The sequence below is a fragment of the Zophobas morio genome, unplaced genomic scaffold (assembly GCF_036711695.1).
Source record: "Zophobas morio isolate AGI-343-1 ecotype UQ-CSIRO unplaced genomic scaffold, CSIRO_AGI_Zmor_V1 ptg000532l, whole genome shotgun sequence".
Lineage (NCBI taxonomy): Eukaryota > Metazoa > Arthropoda > Insecta > Coleoptera > Tenebrionidae > Zophobas > Zophobas morio.
In genome coordinates, this window is record NW_026972635.1 from 140641 (window position 1) to 162845 (window position 22205).

The 22205-nt window shown below is 16.0% G+C and overlaps 1 protein-coding gene across 1 annotated transcript; it reads left to right on the forward strand.

The window, feature by feature from the left end:
* The first annotated feature begins 1460 nt into the window (after positions 1-1460).
* Positions 1461-21253, forward strand: LOC135121224 (probable ATP-dependent RNA helicase DHX35). Its single transcript, XM_064045534.1, has 19 exons — positions 1461-1526; positions 1721-1852; positions 3346-3420; positions 7167-7250; positions 8624-8752; positions 9791-9893; positions 10406-10496; positions 11002-11165; positions 11369-11490; positions 11641-11746; positions 12941-13006; positions 13564-13696; positions 15530-15654; positions 15712-15821; positions 16410-16520; positions 17149-17258; positions 18228-18330; positions 18472-18567; positions 21122-21253. The coding sequence occupies exons 4-19, from the start codon at positions 7227-7229 to the stop codon at positions 21251-21253; spliced, it is 1725 nt and encodes a 574-aa protein (XP_063901604.1). The 5' UTR covers positions 1461-1526; positions 1721-1852; positions 3346-3420; positions 7167-7226.
* Positions 21254-22205: the final 952 nt, after the last annotated feature.

Below are 22205 nucleotides of genomic sequence, written 5' to 3' on the forward strand. Positions count from 1 at the left end.
TTATAATTTCTTTTCAAAGTGATGTTAAGGCCTATTGATTATAGTAGATAGTGGGAAACTAAACTTATATATTTTTAAAATATAAAGCCATTTCAGCTTCTTCGCTCCCTATAAGTATATAAACTTATTGTTAACAAGTTATTAAATTCGTAGTAAAACTATAATTATTAAGCATAATTATTGGTATATTTAAAAACTATTTATAATGTTCTTCAGTAAGGTGGATTTATAAATAACAGTCGTGCAGCCTCCCAAAGTTTCCGTAGGATCGCGTTAATTAAAAAAAAATTCTTTAAGTTGTTTACTAAATAATCTGTTTAAAATTTTGTATTTTCTTTGTTTTAAAAAAGCATGCCGTCTTAACTAAGGTGAGTGATTGCAATAACTAAAGAAATTAAAAAACTGTTAAAAAACTTAATCCAGCCATCTAGCTCAAAAAAAAAAGGTGCCAAATAGTATAATAGTCATTGGCTTAAGAGACATTCGCTAACTTCAAGCTATAGTTCTGCTAATTTTAAATAAACTTATTTTGAGCTAATTATCGAGTATATTAAAAAAAATAACAGTAGCTTAACATCTAAACGAATGCACTATGTAACTTTTAGGATGTACAGAAATAATAGTCTTTAAAAATGTTATTTTTGAAATATTCGAAGAAAAAGCTATTTGGCTTAATTATGGCTGCTTTGCTTGAATCATAATTTTTAATTAATATATAAAACAAAAATGACTGGTACTTAAATATCCTTAAACGACTAAGTTTTATAATAAAGAGATAATTATTATAATAATATGTTCAAAGTGAAAGTTATTGAGCTAAACTATAAGCCGCTTCTCCCTGTGGAAGTTTTTTAAAAAACACATCTCGGTAAATAATAAATTTTATTTAAATATATATCGAAAGAACCATATTTTAATAGTAATAAAGATAAAATATCAATTATTTTATAACATATTTTATGTTGAGGACCTCGAAAGAAGATTTCAGTAGAAATTAATTACAGCTGAAAAATCTTCGTTGAAGGATTTATTAATATATACAATATTCTTCAAAAAAATTAATTAATACTGAACTTTTACTTTAATATATACTTTGTGTAGAAATATAGGCTTACTAATACTATATATAAGAAAAGCGATGTCTTAATATTTTAAAAAATACAAAGGAAACTGCTTGCCTTCCCTAAAGGAGTTTTAAATAATAATCCTCATGACAATAAGTGGAGGTGGTTACCATTACTATGTGCTTAAAGCAATTCTGTGTTTGATCTAAATAGTAGTCAGAAGCTACTACTACTTTAATAAATAATATTATAGTAAGTAATGTAACATAATTTGCTAATATAAATGTTTTATTATTACTAATTTACGGGATTTCTAAGTTTTAAAGGTTAATAATTTTAAAAAGAAAAGGAATATATTTATAATTTTAAAAATTCAAGAAAATGAGTGTTAAGTTTTGGAGACCGGGAACTGTTGCTCCCGGAAGCGCTTTAGAGCGAGAAGAAGAAGGAAATACAATCAACGTTCGTAATAATAAATTATATTTATTACTAATTAACATTTCCCGTATATATAAATTAATTAAAGAGTAGTGGCTTTATATAATTGTATTTGCTTTTCTACTAGGTTTTTAAAGAATTTATATTATTTAAAAAATTTTATGAAATCAAGCGATTTTTAAAAAGTCGTTAATATTTTTTTTTTAAAATCGTTTTAGGTACAACCTTTCGTGAATCAATTTGATGGCTTAGAATTAGAAGAGCAACGCAAGCGCCTTCCTATTTATAAATATCGGAGAGAACTTCTTTATTTAGTGGAGAATTATAGAACTACCGTTATAGTTGGAGAGGTTTAATAATTAGTTATATCCATTTTTTAAACTGAAGGAAAGAGAATTAAAAGAAATTTATTAGATAATCTTTTATTATATAATTTTAGCTAGTAAAGTTTTTATTGGGGCTGAAATGAGTAAATAAATTTTATTTTCTAATAAATTTTTGTTTTTATTAAATTAGCATAAGAAAACTTTATTTTTTATAGTCCCTTCTGTCAAATGAAATTTTTTTAAAAAAAAATTTAATTTTAGATTTCGTACAATACTTTTAAATATTATCAATTATAATAAAATTATATTATTAATATTTTTAGTATTAAATAATTTTTTTAATAATAAAAAATTAAATAAATAAATTTATTTTTTTTATTAAATTCGATTTTCTATATTATTTTACTTTATTCTATTTAAAATTTTTAGAAAGTATAATAAATTTTTATATATATTATTACAAATTTATTATTTATAATTTAATATGAGATATTTCAAATGTTTTAAAATTAGTTTTTTTAATTTTTGAATTTTTTTTTAACAATCCTTTTTTTACCTTTTTTTTGTTTTTTATTTTTTACAACTAAAAGTTTTTAAATTAGTTGTTTGTTATAAAAAAATTTAAAACTAATAGATTTATACTTTGTGATGACACTTTAAAAAATATTTGCATAGGCTAAGTATTATTTTTTGAGAATTTTTTTATTAATTTATAATTGATTTTTATAAATTATTTTTTTTGGTTAATATAAATTCCCTTTTCATTACTTATGTTCAAAATTTCTTAACAGCTAAAAGTTAAAAATAATTTATTTGGTAAAAAAACTGATAAATATACTTCTTTTTATAAGAAAACTTAATAGATTATTTGCAGAGGCTACCCAAATTTTTATAGAAAACCCTTTTATGAATTATCAATTTTAAATTTTTTAATTTTTTTTAACAAATTTAATTATTATAATGGAATTTAATATTATTAATATTTTTAAGCAAAATTTAAATTCCAAATATTTTTTATTATTGATTAATTATATATTTATAATTTTTTATTGTATTAAAAAAATATATATTACGAAATTCAAGTTATTTATTAATTATAAATCATTCTATCTTTTAATTTATTTTAAATTTCTTTTAAGTATAATACAATTTATTTTTTTACAGCAAATTAAACTAAGTTTTACTAATTTTTTATTTTAATATCTTAATAAAATTTCTAATGAATAAAAATTTATTGTATTATATATTTTATATAAAAGTTATATACAATTATATGCGAAGTAATTCTTTTATTTGTTATAAATTTTTAATTTTTATTATTGCTTATGTTAATTTTTTTAATAATTTCATATTTTTTTAACTGCTAAAAAATAAATTTATAATAAACAAAATTGTAAAATAAATTTTTTATAAACTCTAAATAAAATAAAACTAATTACTGCTACTTAATATTTTTTAATAAAATATAATAATTTTTATTTTTTTATTTTTTTTTCACTTTTCTTTTTCAAATTCAGACGGGATGCGGAAAAACTACGCAAATACCACAATATTTACATGAAAGTGGTTGGACAGAAGGTGGGCGTTGCGTGGTAGTTTTTTTGTTATAAAAATTTATGCCAATTTTTTAATTATATTTTTCAAAATTTTTATTAGTAAAAAGTAAAGTTTGTAAGAAGAATATATTTTTAACTAAATTTTTTTTTTTTCAGAATAATAATTTTTTAATTTTTTGTTTTTTTATTATAAAAATTAAAGCTAATTTTTTAATATATTTTTTTTTGAAAATTTTATTAGTAAATAGAAAATTTTTATATAAAAAATTTTCTTATTTATACTTTAATAAGAACTAAATATTTATTAAAGATATTTTTAATTTTTTTCTAATAATTAATAATTTGGTTTTTTTATTATAAAAATTTAAGCTCATTTTTTATGATTATTTTTTTTGAAAAAAATATTTTAATATATAAAATTTTATTATTTTATTAAAACTTTATTATATATTTTCTGTATTTTTTTCCATTTCAGTGATTAAAATTTTATTTTTCTTATTTATAAAAATTTTACCTAATTGTTGTGATTATATTTTTAATTTTTTATTGGTAAAAAGTAATTTTTAGTTATATAGAATTTATTAATTTTTTAATAAGGAGTAAATATTTATAAATTTTTTTTTTAATTTTATTTTATTTAATAATAATAATAAATTTTAATTTTTTATTTTTTTTATTAATAAAGTAAAAAGTAATTTTAATTTTAATTTCTATTTTTTTTAAGTGAATATTTATCAAATACTTGTCTTTATTTTTTTTATTTAATAACAATTACAATTATTGTTTTTGGGTTTTTATTAATAAAAATTTTGCAGATTTTCTTTTGATTTTGAAATTTTAAGAAAAAATTAATTTTTATTTATATAAAATTTTACATTATTATTAATAAGAGGTATTATTAATAATTTTCTCTATATATATTTTTTATTATTTATTGAAACTCAAATTACAAAATTAACCGGAAATTTAACTTTTTTTTAAAAGTAATTATTTTTTAGGAAAAATAACGATTTATGCTGATTTTATTTACTTTTGAGAATTTACTTAAAGCAACTTTATAAAAAGTTTGCGCGTTACGAGTTCTACAGACTACCAATAAAACTGATCTTTAACATGTGAATTATTAATTTTAAAAATCTTAAATCTGCGAATGAGAAGGACTATTTCTCCTTAAAAACTTTATAAGCGAAGTATATAATAATTATGTTTAAGTATACTACTTGTTGGAGGAGAAGAGAAAAGAAGAAACAAAGTTTTATAAGTAAATTATAATTAGTTGATTGCATTAAGCTGAATTTATATACATAAGTGGTCTTCTTGTGAAGATTTTAGAAGAAAATATAATTTTATTATATTATAATCAACAATACAATTTTTTTTCTGGGTAGCAAAAAAAATTTTTTTTAAAAAAGTACTGAACATATGGATATGCATATTTAGTAAAACTTTTTTATAAAAAGTCTTTTACTTGTGGAGAAGCTAAAGAGAAATCTGATTTTATTTTAGTAAAATTTTACAAAAAAATATTTTTTTCGAAGCAATATATATAAATAAGTACTGAAAATTTTTTTATGCATATTTAGTAAAACTCTTCTTTTTAACATAATCTGATTTTTTTTTATTAAAATTTTTTAAAAAAAAAAATATTGAAAATTTTTATATGCATATTGAGTAAACTTTACATAAAAAAAAATCAGCGAAAGATTTTTAATATAATCTAATTTTTTTATTAAAATTTAATAAAGAAAATATTTTTTTTTCGGAGTAGCTAATATTTTTATTACAAAAGTTCTGGAAATATTTACATGTACTTCATATTTTTTATATTTTCTTTATACAAAAAGTGGATTTGCTAGTGGAGATTAGGAAAAAAAATAATTAATTTTTTTTAAGTTTGTTTTGCTCCTATTCAAAGAGAAACCCGACTTTAGGGTTTTTTTTATAATAAAAGCTTAAAATTTACTTTAATATTTTGAATACAGAATTTTATAAAAAATTAAAACTTTTTTTTTAGAACCTTCAAAAAATATTTAAAAGGAAAAAGGCTGTAACTAATTATTTTAAATGCATATTAATATATAAAAACGAAATCTATATATAAAAAAATTATGAAAGCATTTTATGTAAAATAAAATCTTTTATTCTATTTTTGTTGTTATTTTGTATATTTATTTTAAGTTCTATAATATTTTTTACTTTTATATATTTTTTCGTAGTAATTTTGTATATTTAGTTTAATTTTTTATATATTTTTTCCTTTTAATATAATTTTGCTGTTATTTTGAATATGATAACTTTTCATAATATTATTTACTTTTTAATATATTTTTGCTATAATTTTATATACTTTTATAACTTAATAGTATATTGTAATCTTCTATATATTTTTGCTGTTGTATTTTATATTAATTTAACTTTTTTTTACTATTTTGTTTAATATTTTTTGCTATTATTTTATATATTAATAAAAATTTCATAATATTATTTACTTTTATATATATTTTTGTTATTATTTTATATTTTACTAAATTACTTGTATATAGAAATTTTAAAAAAAGTTTATAATAAAATTTTATATAATAATAGAAAAATAAAGTTAATATAAAAATAGTAGTAGATTTAAATAATAATTATATTTTAGAAATAATAATAATATTAATATCTATATGCGTATTAAATATTAAGAAAATATTAAAAGGTTATATATAAATAATAAAAAAAGGATATAAATATATAAAAAGTAAATAAACCTTTTTATTATGGGAATATGAAGTAAATAAAAAATGTTTTTATATAAATAATATATATAAAGGATATATTTATATAAATAAACTTTTCATATATAAAAATATAAAATGAAAAAAAGTTTATATATAGAATAATAAAGAAAGGATTTGTATATATATAAAGTGAACAAAGCTTATTATATGTAAAAATTTATATATAAAAAAAGTTTATAATTTAAGGATTAAAAAATTTGCATATATATAAAAGTAAAACAAAGTTTATATATTTAAAAATACAAAGAAAATAAAAAAAGGTTCTAATAAATAATAAATAAAGGGATTACATAAACATAAAAGGTAAACAAACTTTCTATATATAAAAAAATTTAGAAAATAAAAAAAATATATATGTAATGTAGAATTAGCATATATGATAAGTAATATACTTTTTATATGTAAATATATATATATATACATAAAGAATTTACATATATATAATTAAAAAAAAATTTAATATTTTTTTCTATATATCTTTATTTATTATATTTCCGTGCATTTTTTTTACGGTTTTTTTGGTTACTATTCGACTCGATTCGTAAATGGAAGAACTTTTTTATATAAAAGTATACATAAATAAGATTTATTCCTTTTTTTATATATTTTAATGTTATGCAATAATTTTTTAATTTCTTTTCAATATTATAATTTAACCTAAAGAAATATTTTATTAATAATTTTACTAGTAATAATAAGTAATGATGAACTTTTTTTTATTTAGGATAGTACTAAAACTTTATAAATATCATTAATAATAATTATTATAAACTTTTTTGATAAAAGTTTGACTTTTTTATATTCATTTTTAAATCTTTTAAAAGAGATTTTATAAAAAATATTGTATTTAAAAATTTTTTGTTATTTTTTTATTCTTATTTTTTAAATATAACTTTTCTATAAATGTTGTGAATTAAAATATTGGTGATTTTTTTTAACATTATTTTTATGAAGGTTACTTTTCTATAAATATAGTGAGTTACTAAAATTTATTTATTGCAGGTTTGCACGCAACCCAGAAGGTTAGCAGCAAAAATAGTAGCAAAACGCGTTGCAGAAGAAATGAAGGCCACGTTGGGCTCCGAAGTTTGCTTTATTATCATTAATATATATATATATATATATATATATATATTGATAATATTCACTATAATATATTTATTTTTTTCATTATAATTTATTTATTTATTACTGTAAAATATTTGTACGAATATCTTATTTATATATTTTTAATACTTTATTATTATAATTATATAATTTATTACTAATTAGATAATACTTTTCTGTATAACATAATAAGTAAATTATGAATTATTGTTAATTATTTTTAATAATTATTATTTATATATAATTTTTTATATAAATTTTCAGTTTTTATAATGTTTTTAACACCAATAATAACTATTGCTTTCTTTTTTAAAGTTTTATAATAAATAATATTAATTATAATTTTCTATTAAAATTTTTTTTTTAAAAATAAATATAATAATATTATAATAATGAAATATTAATTATATGAAAGTCATAATAAATAATATCATTTTTATATTTATTTTTTAATATATTATAACTTTTTTAAAAATAATAATATTCCATGTTTAACTTTTTTTAACTTTTTATAATTATTATGGATATATAATTTTTATATATTGATAATTATAATTATAATAAGTAATTATAATAATATGAAGAGTGTTTGTCTCTTTTTTATTATATATTGTAATCCTTAACAAAATTTTTAGTTTAAATATAAATATTATAATAAATTAATAATAATAAAATATTAATTATATGAAAAGCATAATCGATAATATTATTTTATTTAGTAATATATATTATTACTTTTCCTGTAATATTATAATATATTTAACTTTTTTTTAGCGTTTTTTTATTATTTATATAATTTTTAATAAAATTTAGTCCAAAAATAAAATAGTAACAATTTTTATTATAAATAATAATATTATTATTTTAATATTAAATATTTATTAACTTTTATGATAATAATATTATATATTAAACTTATTCCTTTTTATTTTAAATTTTCATACTATTTTTTAGATTTTATAATAAAAATATAAATTTAATAAAAGTAAATAAAATATTTATACTATAACTTTTTTAATATAATAGAAAGTAAAAACGTTTATTACTACTATTTATTTTTATTTATAACAAAATGTTTTGACAAATTTTTATTTATTATTATTTTGAACCCAAAAATAAAATATAATAATTTATAATAATATGATATTAATTAAATGAAAAGCATTATATATAAAAATATTTTATTTATTAATATATTTTACATCTTTTCGGATAATAATAATATTTTTTATATATTAATCTTTTTTTTAACTTTTTATAATAATTGTTACTAATATATAATTTTTATATAAATTTTTAGTTTAATAATAATAATAATAATAATAACATAATAATAATAAAATAATAATAAGGTTGGCTATGGCGTTCGCTTCGATAACTTTTTCAAGCCAAACTTTACACGTATAAAGTTTGTTACTGATGGCGTTCTTATAAGAGAAATGATGCTCGATCCCCTGCTTTCTGGCTATTCTGTTATTATGGTTTTCTTATTTTTTATTTTATTATTATTTATATTCTTTACATATTATTAATATTCTCTATTTTATTATTACTTTTTGTTTACTTTTATATATATTTTTTATAGATTCTTATATTTTTTATTAATATTTGTATTATATTATTACATATTCTATTATTAGTATGTTTATTTATTTACTTTTAGTATACTATTATTTTTTATATTTTCTTTTTTTTTTATTTTTTTTATTAATTTTTTGTATAAAATTCTGATATATTGTAAATAATATTATTGTTTTATTTATTAATACTTTTTTTTAGTATATTATTATGTATCAAATAAAAATTTTATATATTTTTTTGTATTTACTATTATATTTTATTTTATTATTACTTGTAGTGTACTTTTATTCCATTCTATTTTATATATAAATTTTTTATTTTCATATTTTATAATTTGTTTTTGTATATTATAATAATATTATATAAAAAATTAATTATTTTATATTATTTCTTATTCAATACTATTTTCTTTTATTTATAAATTTTTTATTGTACTTTTATTATTAATTTTTATATTCCTTAAAGTTTTCTATTTTTATAATTTTTTCGTTTGCGCACTTTTTTCTATAAAAATGCAAAGTTATCAATAATTTGACACAGACAAGTAATTGGCGGAGAAATATTATAAAAGGCTGCAGAAAATGTTATTGGTTCCTAATATAGCTTAATTTGTTGCAGTTTCTCTTAAATTTCTTTAAATAACAATTTTTTTTAATTATTGTTGTATATATGTATTTTTAGAATAAAATTGAAGTAAAATTGGCTGTATAATATTTGATAAACGGCAACAATATACGTTACTAGCGCTACATATTGCTTAATATGCTGCAGTTTATTATAATTATAACTATTATAACTATGACGATTATTATTATTATTATTATTATTATTATTATTATTATTATTACTATTGTAAACTTTTATATATTATTTACGTTAATTTATTTTATTATACTTTTTCATATTATTATTACAATTATTATTATTGTTATTTTTAGGTTGACGAGGTCCACGAAAGGGGCGTTTATACAGACTTACTTTTGGGTCTCGTCAAACAAATAATGAAGCAAAGATCCGAACTTCGCTTATTGGTGGCTTCCGGTCACTATTTTTCGTGTGTTTGTTAATTGAACCAGAGCTTTGACCAGTCAAAACCTATTTTATATTAAAATGCTTTGAGCAGCTGAGTGTGCATGTGTGATTGGCCATTAAAAATATTTGATTTTGTATTCGGGAATTTTATGAACAATAATAATAAATAATAGTAATAAAATAGTTGTAATAATAACTTCACTGTTTGTTATATATATTTATTATTTAATTTACTAATTATTATTATTACTTTTTCCCTTGCATATAATAGTAATAGTAATAATAAAGATAGTATTAATAATAATATCAATAGTCATAGTAGTAAATTCACTGTTTGTTATATTTATTTATTATTATTAACAATATTATGTTTTTTTTTCTTTTATATAATAATAGTTATAATGTTTATAGAAACTTTTTTGATTTATTATTTCATATTTACTACTAACTTATATTATTTGTTATACTTTTTTTATATCTTATTATTGTTATTATTATCATAATTTTCATTATTATTCAAGCAACTCTCGACGCTGAAGAGATTGCAGAATTTTTTAATACAAGTAAAAGTAATGAACCTCCTTCAAGCGCTATACTTTCAGTGGAAGGAAGGTTTTGCCTTCCAGCTTTTTTTTTTATGACAATAATAATTATAATAACTTTTCTATAAAAACTCTCTTTTAGATAACCGAAAATATAATAAGTGTAACAGTTATAAAAAGTATAATAATAATAAATTCTCTATAAAACTTTTTCTAAATTTTAATAATATGAAAGCATATTAGTTATATTAAATATAATAAAAATAATAACTTATATAAAATCCTTTTAATATATAATACTATAAATATAAAAGCAAATCAGTTATAATAATAATAATAACAACAATAAAGGCTTATCAAATATAATAATAATTATTATTTATTATAAAATTATTATTATTATTATAATAGTATTAAGGGGAAAAATGCTTTAAAGTAATAATATAGTATTAAAGAAGATAATAATTTTAATAATAGTAAAGTTTTTAATAAATATTAAAAAAATAACTATTTTGTTTATTTTACTTATTCTTATAATTATTATTCTTATTATTGTTATTACTAATTCTAAAAAGGATGCATCCTGTTGACGTTTTTTATCTGCAAAGCCCCGTTCCAGACTACGTTATCGGTGTAGTCGATGCGATTTCTAAAATACATCAATCAGAACCTAGTGGTGATATTTTGGCTTTTTTGACTGGTCAGGATGAGGTTGACAGGGTCGTGGATATAATAAAAGGTTTCATATTTATTGTTATTATTAATATTATTGTTCTCTTTGCTATGAAGAAATCAACTTTGTATTATTTATTTTTCTTATTATTTTTATTTATTTAATAAAGCAAGAAGAATATTAATGTAAATACCGTAAATTTGTGTACTAGTATTTTTTTATACGAGTAATGATTATAATACTACTACTACTAATAATAATACCTTTAGAAAAAGCGACTTCTGGGGAGCTTACATCGAAATATTTATTAAAAGTTTTTCCATTGTATTCAGCTTTACCCTACGAACTTCAAGCCAACGTCTTTCAACCAGTCCGCTCGCACGTGAGAAAAGTAGGAATAATGAAATAATAAATATAATAATAATTTCTTTAAAAAATTTTGTAATAAAAAATATATTATATACAAACTCTAATAATAATTAATTTTTTTCATGACCCTTTTTCGGTGAAACTACTTAACGGCTCTTCTGCTTATTATTAGGTTATTGTAGCCACTAACGTTGCGGAAACTTCAGTGACAATCCCTAACATTGTTTACGTGGTGGATTGCGGATTCGCAAAATTTAAAGCTTATGATCCTTTAAATGGTTTATAGTTATTATATATAATAAATAATTTAAGAAAAAATAAATAATTATTGAAGTGAACTACATAATAACAATAAATTATAATAATTTAGAAAAAGCTTAAAATATTAAAAATTAGAAAAACTGCATAATAATATTATTTTTATAATTGTAATAATAAATTTTGTAATAAAATACATTTTTAATAATAAACATAATTATATTAATTATTAATAATCTTTTTATAGTAATTTAATAAAATAAAAATATATAAAAATATAATTCTTATACAAAAAATAAAAATATTCATAATAGTAATAAAAAAATATATAATAAATAAAAACAACAGTAACTTTTAAAAATTATAATAATATTGTAATGGAAATTTAAAACAAAATTTTAATAAATAAAAAAAATTTATATTATTGTTATAATATAATAATTATAATATTTATATTTAATATATATAAATAAAATTACAATAACTTAAAATCCTATTATAATAGGAATTAAAAAAAAAAAGGTAAAGTTATAATAATAAAAAAATATTATAATAAATATAAAAAATAAACAAATATTAAGTTTAATATTGATGATAATTATACTTGTTAATATAAAAAATTATGTAATAATATTATTTTATATACATAATACTAAAAAATTAATTAATAATAATATAATATAGTATTAATATATTAAATAAAAAAGGGTAAACAAAAGTATTATAAGACTAATAATTAATAATAAATATAAAAATACTATAATTTAAAAATTACCGAATAACTATATTAAATAACTAAATATCAATATGATTAATACGAATAATTAACTGAAATTATATTAATAATAATGAAAATAAAATTTTACTTACTAATATTAATAATAGTATAACGTAAAAATCACAGTAATAGTTATAAAATAATATTAAAATTTTTTTTATAAGATTGATAATAATGATTAATATAATTACATTATAATAATATTAATAAATATCGAAATAAATAATAGAACTTATAATGAAACAATGTAGACTTAAAAACTTTTATATTTATTATAATAATAAATAAAAAAAATCCTCGACTTTTTGCTATAAAAGTTTTATAAAAATTTACATTTTTTTATTATTATCGCTTTTTCTGTTAAAGAATAGAAAATATTGAAAAAAAAAGTTATTAAAATTATTATTGGTTCATCGTTTCGCTAAATCTCTTGTAGGCGTAGAAACTCTTGTAGTGGCTCCAATATCGCGAGCTTCAGCCATTCAACGCGCTGGTCGTGCTGGTAGAACTATTTTTCTTGATGATTCACTTATTGTTATTATAGACCAATAATTTTATTTTAAGCATTTTTAAAAAATGTGAGGGACCAATCAATTTTCATATTTAATTAGAATTTCTAATTTTTTTCCAATTCTGGGCGTTTTCTTCATTTTTTTAAAAAGTCTACTTATTGGCTTAATTTTAATTTTCATGTTAACGAGGTGTTTTTATTGGATGATAATTAATGAAATAAATAATTATAGACTTTAACACGTGTTTATATGTGATGGAATTATAAAAACGATAGTGATTCGTTTAAATTATTATCTTCTGGTACTTTATTGGTTATTATCAGTTATTAATAACTATTATTTAAATGACCCAACATGAGGGGGCAGTACAACTTTTTAGTCTAAATTTCTCGATGATTGATGAACAAGAAATATGGATTCACTAAAATTCTTTTTTTTTCTCTTTTCATTAAATTACCGGCGTTTTATTTTTCTTCAAATATTTATTTAAAATTTTATTTTTGAGTCGTTTTTATATATATTTCTTTGATTTTTATTTAAATTCAAGGACGTGTAAAGGCGGGAAAAGTCTTTCGACTTTACACTGAAAATTCTTATCGAAGCGAACTGCCAGCGAGGACGCCACCCGCCATGCAGAGGACGGACTTGGCTCAAATATGTCTTCAGCTGAAGGCGTTGGGGTTACATATATAATTATTTTTAGTAAACTATTTAAACTCCTATTTATTATTTATATTATTTTTCTTATTATTATAAAATAAATTTTTTATATTTTGTTACTTTTTAGTCCAATTTTATAACTTTTATTATTATTTATTAAAATTATAAAACTTTTTTATTACGATTATTTATTTTTAGATTTACTTTACTTTATTTTCTAGTGCTTTAATAAAACTTTAATTATTACTTATTACAATTTTATAACTTTTCTTTATTATAATTATTTATTTTAATAAAATTTTATTTTCTATTATATTTTATTACAATTTTATATTATTAATTGAATATAATTATTTTTTTTCATAGAAATTTTTGTATTTTATTTTTTAGTACATTTTTACAACTTTTATTATTACTAATTTTTTTAATTTATTATTATAATATTTATTTATTTTTAACATTTCAATTTTTATTATTTTTGTTATATATTTTTATATTATTTTCTATAACATAACTTTTGATTCTTCAAATTATTTTAAAATTTTTCTTATATATTATTTTATTTTTTAGTACTTTTTTCTATAATTTTTTTTATTATAATAACATTTAATATGATTATTTATTAAAAAATTAATTTCAAATTTCTATTATTATTTTTTTGTACATTTTATAATTGTTAGTATCTATTAGAATTATTATAATAACTTTTATTTATTGCAATTTTTTGTATTCTTAAAAAATTCAAATATTTTCATTCTTTTTTATTATATTTCTATGTACTTTTATTTTGTAGTGCATTATTTTACTTTTATTATTAATTTATATTTATTTTAATATCATTTATTTATTATAAGTATATACTTTATATATTTTTCTAAGATTTTTATTTTATTAATTTTTAATATACTCTGATAACTTTTTTATTATTTATCCTAAATTTTCTCTTTTATCAATTTTTTTTAATATTGTTATATCTTTTCTATATTACTTTTTATATTTGATTATTACTTTGTAAAGAAAATTTTTTCCTTATAAAAAAATATTTAATAATAAGCGAAATTTATTTATTATTACTTATTATAATTATTATATTACTAAATATTAATATATCAAAAAAAAATAACTTCTTTATTGTTTTGCTTTTATTTATTAGTATTTTTAACTTTTAGCTTTTAAAAAAACTTTATTTATTCATAGTCTATTTTACTTATAAATAATATTTATATTTTTACATTTAATAAGTTTTGCTAATACTATTTTTTATATATATATTCTATTATTTTTATTATTAATTATTATTATATTTATATACAATATTAATATAAAACATTTTTATATCACCCTAATACTGTTAACATTTTAATTTGGTTAATTTTTATTATTTTTTTTATAATTATAAAAATTATTATACTTATTTATATTCTACTATTAAACTTTTTTTATTTTTATAAGTTTTACTATTATTAATAACTTATACTATTTTTTATTATTTTATTATTTTTAATTTAAAAATAATACATTATTGTTTATACTTTTTTATTTTACTTTTGAATATTAATATCTTATTTCTTCAAGTTTTTCTATTATTTTTATTATTATTTTAATATAACACTTTTTTATGATGTTTATTTATTAAAAAAAATCATTAAACTTTTATTTTGCTTATTAATATTTTTATGAATAATAAAACAATTAACCAGAAAATAATAAAAAATTAAATATATTCATAAACTTTAATACTTTTGCTTCTTTTATGTACTTCTATTATTATTTTTGTTTTTTATTAATAATATTTTCCTTAAAATATGAAAGCATTTTCATTATTATTATTGATGTTGTTATTATTTTTTAAGAGTTGATAATATTGCGCGGTTCGATTTTTTATCGCCACCCACACCGGACGCGCTGATTCGCTCGCTCGATCTCTTATATTCTCTAGGCGCTATCGATGATACTTGCCAATTGACGTCTCCTTTGGGTTTATACTCAATTCTATTGGCCAGGTTAATTTATTAAAAATTTCATTGGCTTTTAGGCGAGCAAATGGTTGAACTTCCAATTGATCCCAAACTTTCAAAGATTCTTATTGTTTCTGGCGAGTTTGGCTGCAGCGAAGAGATTTTGATTGTTTCTTCGATGTTGCAAGTTTGATTAAACTTTTTTTATTATAATTTTATATTTTTATAAAACTTATTATAAGTTTGATATAATTTTACTATACTTTTTATAAAAATTACTTCGTGATATTAATTTAATTATTAAAATTGTTATAAAAAGTATTAGTTATTTTAATATTAAGTTATTTAAAATTTATTATAAGTTTGATAAACTTATAATTATTATTGTTATAAAATATTATTATTATTCTTGTTTAATAATTTTTTCACTATCACCTTTTATTATTATCATAATTAGTATTATTTTTTAATTTTTTTTACAAGTAACTTTTATTATTATAGTTGTTTTATTATTTTTTGCAGCGATTATTATTTATTAATAATATTATTATGATAGCTTTCCTCTAATATAATTTTCAAAGATCTTAGTATTATTTACTTACTCTAATTATTATTTTTATTAATTATTTTTTATATATTAATATATTGTTATTTTAACTTAAAATTATAAGATTTTATAATTATTTTTATTGTTATATTTACTTTTAATATTGATTTTTACTAATATTTTTAGGATGAATATTATATATTATTACTATTATTAATAATAAAATAGATTGAAAACGTGTTTTTTTCACCTCCCAATTCTCGAAAAGAAGCCCTTCGCAAAAAAATGCAGTTTGCTTCTCAAGAAGGCGATCATTTATCACTTATAAACTTATTTAAAGTATATTTTTATTTAAAAAAAATAATATTATTAACATTATAATAATTATACCGATAATAGTAATCATTATAATAAATATATAAAGCTTTAAAGATTTACTTACAATGAATATTATATATTAAAATTATTTTTCTTTATTAATGAGTATATAAAAGTTTTTATTAAAAGCTCTAAAAAGTTAAAAAAAAGTTTATTTATTTATTTTTAATTATTATATTTATAGTAACTCTTAATAGTTTTTATAGGAATAATAATTATTATTATCATTATACTAATTATATATTAAAGTTTATTATGAGTATATAAAAGTTTCTGTTAATAATTAAAAAAAGTTCAAAATTTTCATTTATTAATTGTAAAAAATATTATTTTTATAGTGACTTTTAGTATTAACAATAATGATAATAATAGTTAAAATGTTAAAAGAGTTAATAAAAATTGAAAAATAAATAATTTGATATGAATGACAGTAAATACAGGATTGGTATATTAATAAAATAAATCTGTTCCAGTTTACTAAAAAGTAACCCACTAATATTTATTACGTATTTATAATAGTCGGCAGCAGTGAAATTATATTATAGTTATTATTATTATTACAACTGACATACTTATTTACTTTTTAAAGGCTTTTGAAAAATATGGAAGCCCGAATTGGTGTTCTCGAAACTTTATAAACCGCCCTGCAATGCTGAGAGCTTCAGAAATAAGAAAGAAGTTATTAAAGCTTTTAAGTCGGTAATAGTAATAATAATAATAATAATAATAATAATAATAATAATAATAATAATAATAATAATAATAATAATAATAATAATAATAATAATAATAATAACAGGAATAACTATAGTAATAGTAATATAAATAATAATAAAGGAATAGTAGTATTAAATATAATAATGAAAACATTTTTCATAGGAACTTTTAAAATATAACTTGTTTATAATAATTTTTTATTTATTGTTTAAGAACTTTTATTATTATAATTATTATTTTAACGTTTTAAACGAAAACTTTAAAATTTTTTTTAAATTTCATATAAACTTTTTTTTATTTCCAATTCTTTTATGTAAAAACTTTTATTTTTATTTATTTATAGTAATAATAATGATAACAGTAATAACTTTTATAAAGTAAAACTTATATTATTATTATTTCATTTAAAATTTTTATTGTTTTTAATTTATTTGTGTGAAAACTTTTAGTTTTAAATTTTGTAATAATAATAATAACAGTATAAATCTCGTTATAAAAATTATTTTATACATTAAAAAATATTTTTTATTATTTAAATAATAAAACTTTCATTTTTTTTTTACTTTAATTTCATAAAAAACTTTATATATTAATAATTATAAAATATTAAATTACTTTATAATTTTATCTAAATTCTTCAAAGTTATTATTAAAAGTAAACTTTTGTCCCTTTTTTTATAATATTATATTTATCTTTTTATAATGAATTAATTATTATTTTTTTTTTTTGAAGTTGCTCATAAATAAAAAGTAATGAACAAAATATTTTCTATAAAAAATAATTGATAGTAAAAATATATGAATTATACTAGCAAAAATAATAATATTAATAAAACTTACTAAAAGTATACAGAAGTTTATATTATTTATATAAAATACTAATAAAAAATATTATATAAATTCATAATAAATTTTCATAAGTAGAATAAAAAGTTTTTTTTAAAAAAAAAGTTTTAAGATTCCCCTTGTCGCCTGCAAAAATAACCACGTGGTTATTTTGAGAAATATTCTTACTGGCTACTTTCCAAATGCTGCAAGACTTAATGCTGACGGGGTTATTATTATCATTATAATTATATATTTAAAATTATTTCCATTATTATTATTATTCTTATTTTTATTCTTATTACAATTATTATTACCACTATTATTACTTTATCATTATTTTCATTACTCATATTATAATTATTATTAGACTTACGAAACTGTAAGAGGAAAACAAACTTTACATATTCATCCTTCTTCGGTTTTGTTTGATGAGAAGCCACCCCTCTGGATTATGTTTCATGAAGTTTTTTATATATTTTTATATAATAATAACTACAAACAATAGTTCTTAATCATATCAATTATATTTTCTTTTATTATATATTTATTAATTGTTAATATTTTTTAAATAATTTTTTAATATTTCTATAAAATCTTTATTATTATAATTTTTTTTATTTTTATTTTTTATTATAAATTACTATAAATAATGATTTTTTTATTTATAATTTTCATTATTTTGATTTCTATAAATATAATTTCTTGAGAATTTATATAATTATTAATTATTTTTTAAATATATTTTTTTTACTTATTTTTATATATTTTTTCTTTATTTTTAATTTTTATGAATAATAAATTTTTACTTAAAAAAATTTATAAGCATTATCATTTTTTTGTAAATTTTTAGTATAATTACATTTATTACGAACTTTTACAACTTTAATACACATTTTTTTAATATATAATAATTTTTTTTTACTTAAAAATATATATTATTAATCTCTTTTATTTTTATTTACTAAACTTACTATTAGTTATTTTATTTTTTTCTAACCAAATTTTTTGTTTGTAGTAAATTTTTTTTTAGGTTTTTTTTAATTATTACGAACATTTACAATACTTTAATACAAACTTTTAAAATACTATTTTCTATAATAAATTTCTATAATTTTTTTTTTTAATATTTCTGTTATAGTAAATTAATTATTATAAATTTTTTATATTTTAAGTATATTTTTTTTACTTTAATTTTTTAAAATAATAGTTTTTACTTGGAAATTTAATCATTATTATTTAATTATACTATCTTTTATATAAATTTCACTATATAAAAATTTTTTAATTATATTTTCTACTATTTTTATATATTTATAAATAAAATTTCTTTCACAGTAAAATTTTTATTTTTTTTAGTATTTTCTCTCATTTTAGATTTTTAAAAAATATTTTATTTTGAAAATTCATATAATTACTAATTTTTTTTTAAATTTAATTCAGTATATTAAAAAATTTTTAATATTAATTTTTTGATTTTATATTATTTTTATATTTTTATAAATATTTTTTTTACTGTACAACTTTTATAATAATTAATTTGTTTTAATTTTTTTTATATATTTTATTATTTTATATTTATAAATATAATTTTTTTTACTTGAAAATTTTTAGGATTATAGTTATTTTTTAAATACATTTTTTATTATTAAAATTTTTATAACTAATAATTTTTTTACAGAAAATTTTTAGGATTATTTTCTTTTATGTTCCTAAATTTATTTCTTACTAATTATTAAATTCTAGATTGTCTTAATTTTTAATTTAAAAATTTACAAGTATTTATTCTTTTTTAAATTTATATATTGCAAAATAATTTTTTTTAATTAATTTATTTTATAGAAATTTTAGTAAAATACTTTTTTTTAGTTATAAAAGATTCTTTAATTTTATTTTGTTTTAGAAATTTTTACTTTTTAATTTTGTAATTAATTTTTTTATTTTTATAGTAAATTTGATACTATAATTTTCTTTTAATTTATATATTTTATATTTTGTTATTTTATAAAAAATTTAATATTATAAATTTTTTCTAAAAATTTTTAATTTATTTCTGTTTTTAAACTTTTTAAGATTTTAAATTTATAAATGTTTTAATTAATTTTTTTGGTATTATATTTTTTTATATAATTTGAGTTTATTATTAATTTTGTTATTTATAAAAAATTTGATATTGTAAAATTTTTTTAACGTCTGAAAATCTTTTATTTATTTTAGTTTCTAGAAATTTTTAATTATAAGTTTTTTTTTTAATATTTTATATTTTTATATAAATATTATTTGTTCTAAGTTTTTGAAATTTTTTTTTTAATTATAATTTTTATATTATAAAATTTTATATATTTTATTGATTATAATTGTCAAAATCTTAAATTTATTTTTATGGTTAGAAATTCTTTTTTTATTTATAAAAATTTGAATATTATTAATTTTTTTTTAATTTTTTATTTTGTGAAAGTTTAAAAAAAAATTATTTTATTATATTAAAAATTCTTTAATTTATTTTTAAAATTATTAAAAATCTTATTTTTATTTCTTTTTATCTTATTAAATTTATAAAATGCTAACTTTTTTTTAGTATTATAATTTTATAATTTAGATTTTTCTAAATTATAAGTTATAGAAATTTTTAATATATTTTTTTGGATAAATACAAAATTCTTTACTTTTAGTTTATAAAAATTTTATGTTTATTTATTTTAATTATATTATTAAATTTATAAATATTAACTATATTTTTATTTAGTAATAAATTTTTATTAATTATATATTTTCTAACTTTTAAAATTTTCATTTATTTTTTTAAATTATAAATTCCAGGTTGTTTTAACTTTATTTATATTTATTACAAATTAATCATCGATTTAATTGATATATTTATAAAAATATTTTTTATAGTAACAATTTTATATAAATTTCAGATTTTCAAAACTTTATTTATAGAAATTTTAATTTAATTTTGAATTAAATTATTTAATTTATAAAATTCTTAATTTTATTTTCATTATAAATATATTAAGATTGTCTTAACTGATCGTTCCTACGCGAGAGACGTGAGCTGCATAGAATATGAATGGCTACCTGAATTAGCTCCACATTTTTATGAATATAACAAATTCATAAAAGTTGATAATAAAGATTTGAAGATTTAATTTTTTTTTAAAATTATTGTGAATTTTATATATATTAAATCTTTAGAACTTAATATTTTATATTAGAAATTTTTTTTTTAGTCAGACATCATTAAATTTATTATTAGTTTTGAAATTACTGAAACCTTATTAACTAACTCAGAACAGTTATTATAAATTTTGAAGTTCTTTTAAACTTTTTTAGACTAATTTAGTAAAGTTTTTTAATTGATTAGAAATTTTATAAGGTTTCATTATTTAAATTAGAAATATTTTTTCATATAAAACTTTTTAAATCTATAAAATAGTCAAAATTAAGTTTTATATAAACTTTTTTTTAAATTTATTTAGATTGAGTGAAAATTCCATAAAGAATTAAAATTATTAAATTTTTATAAATATTAAGATTAATTTTTTATGTATAAAAAAGTTTTTTTAAATCGGGCATCTTTAAAAATTAAATTTAAATTTTAAAAGTTATTAAAAACTTATTATTTTAAAACTTTTAGTAGAATTTTAAATTCTTTCAAACCTTCAATAACTAATTTAAGGAAAGATTGATTAAATTAAAACAACCTTTTCTTATAAAAATCTGTTGTTTTTTAGAAACTCTTTCTAATGGACTTCATCAAAAATGGTCTCCAATGCCAAAACTTTGTAAAATTAATACTACAACTAATTTTAATGATTTTTACATTTACTTAAAGTTAAATAAAGATTTGAGGTTTTAAACTCTGTATAAGTCTTATAATAACTATTTTTTTATACAAAAAATAGTTTTCAGAAAATTGGGCAACTTTACAAATACCAATTGTAAAAGTTTTTAAAATTTATCAATAATTAATTTAAAACAATTAATAGAAGCTTTGAAGTTCTTTCAATCCTTCATAAACTAAATTAATAAAGTTTTTAATGTTAATTAGATAACTCTATAAAGATACACATTAAATAAACTTCTCTTATGTAAATATGT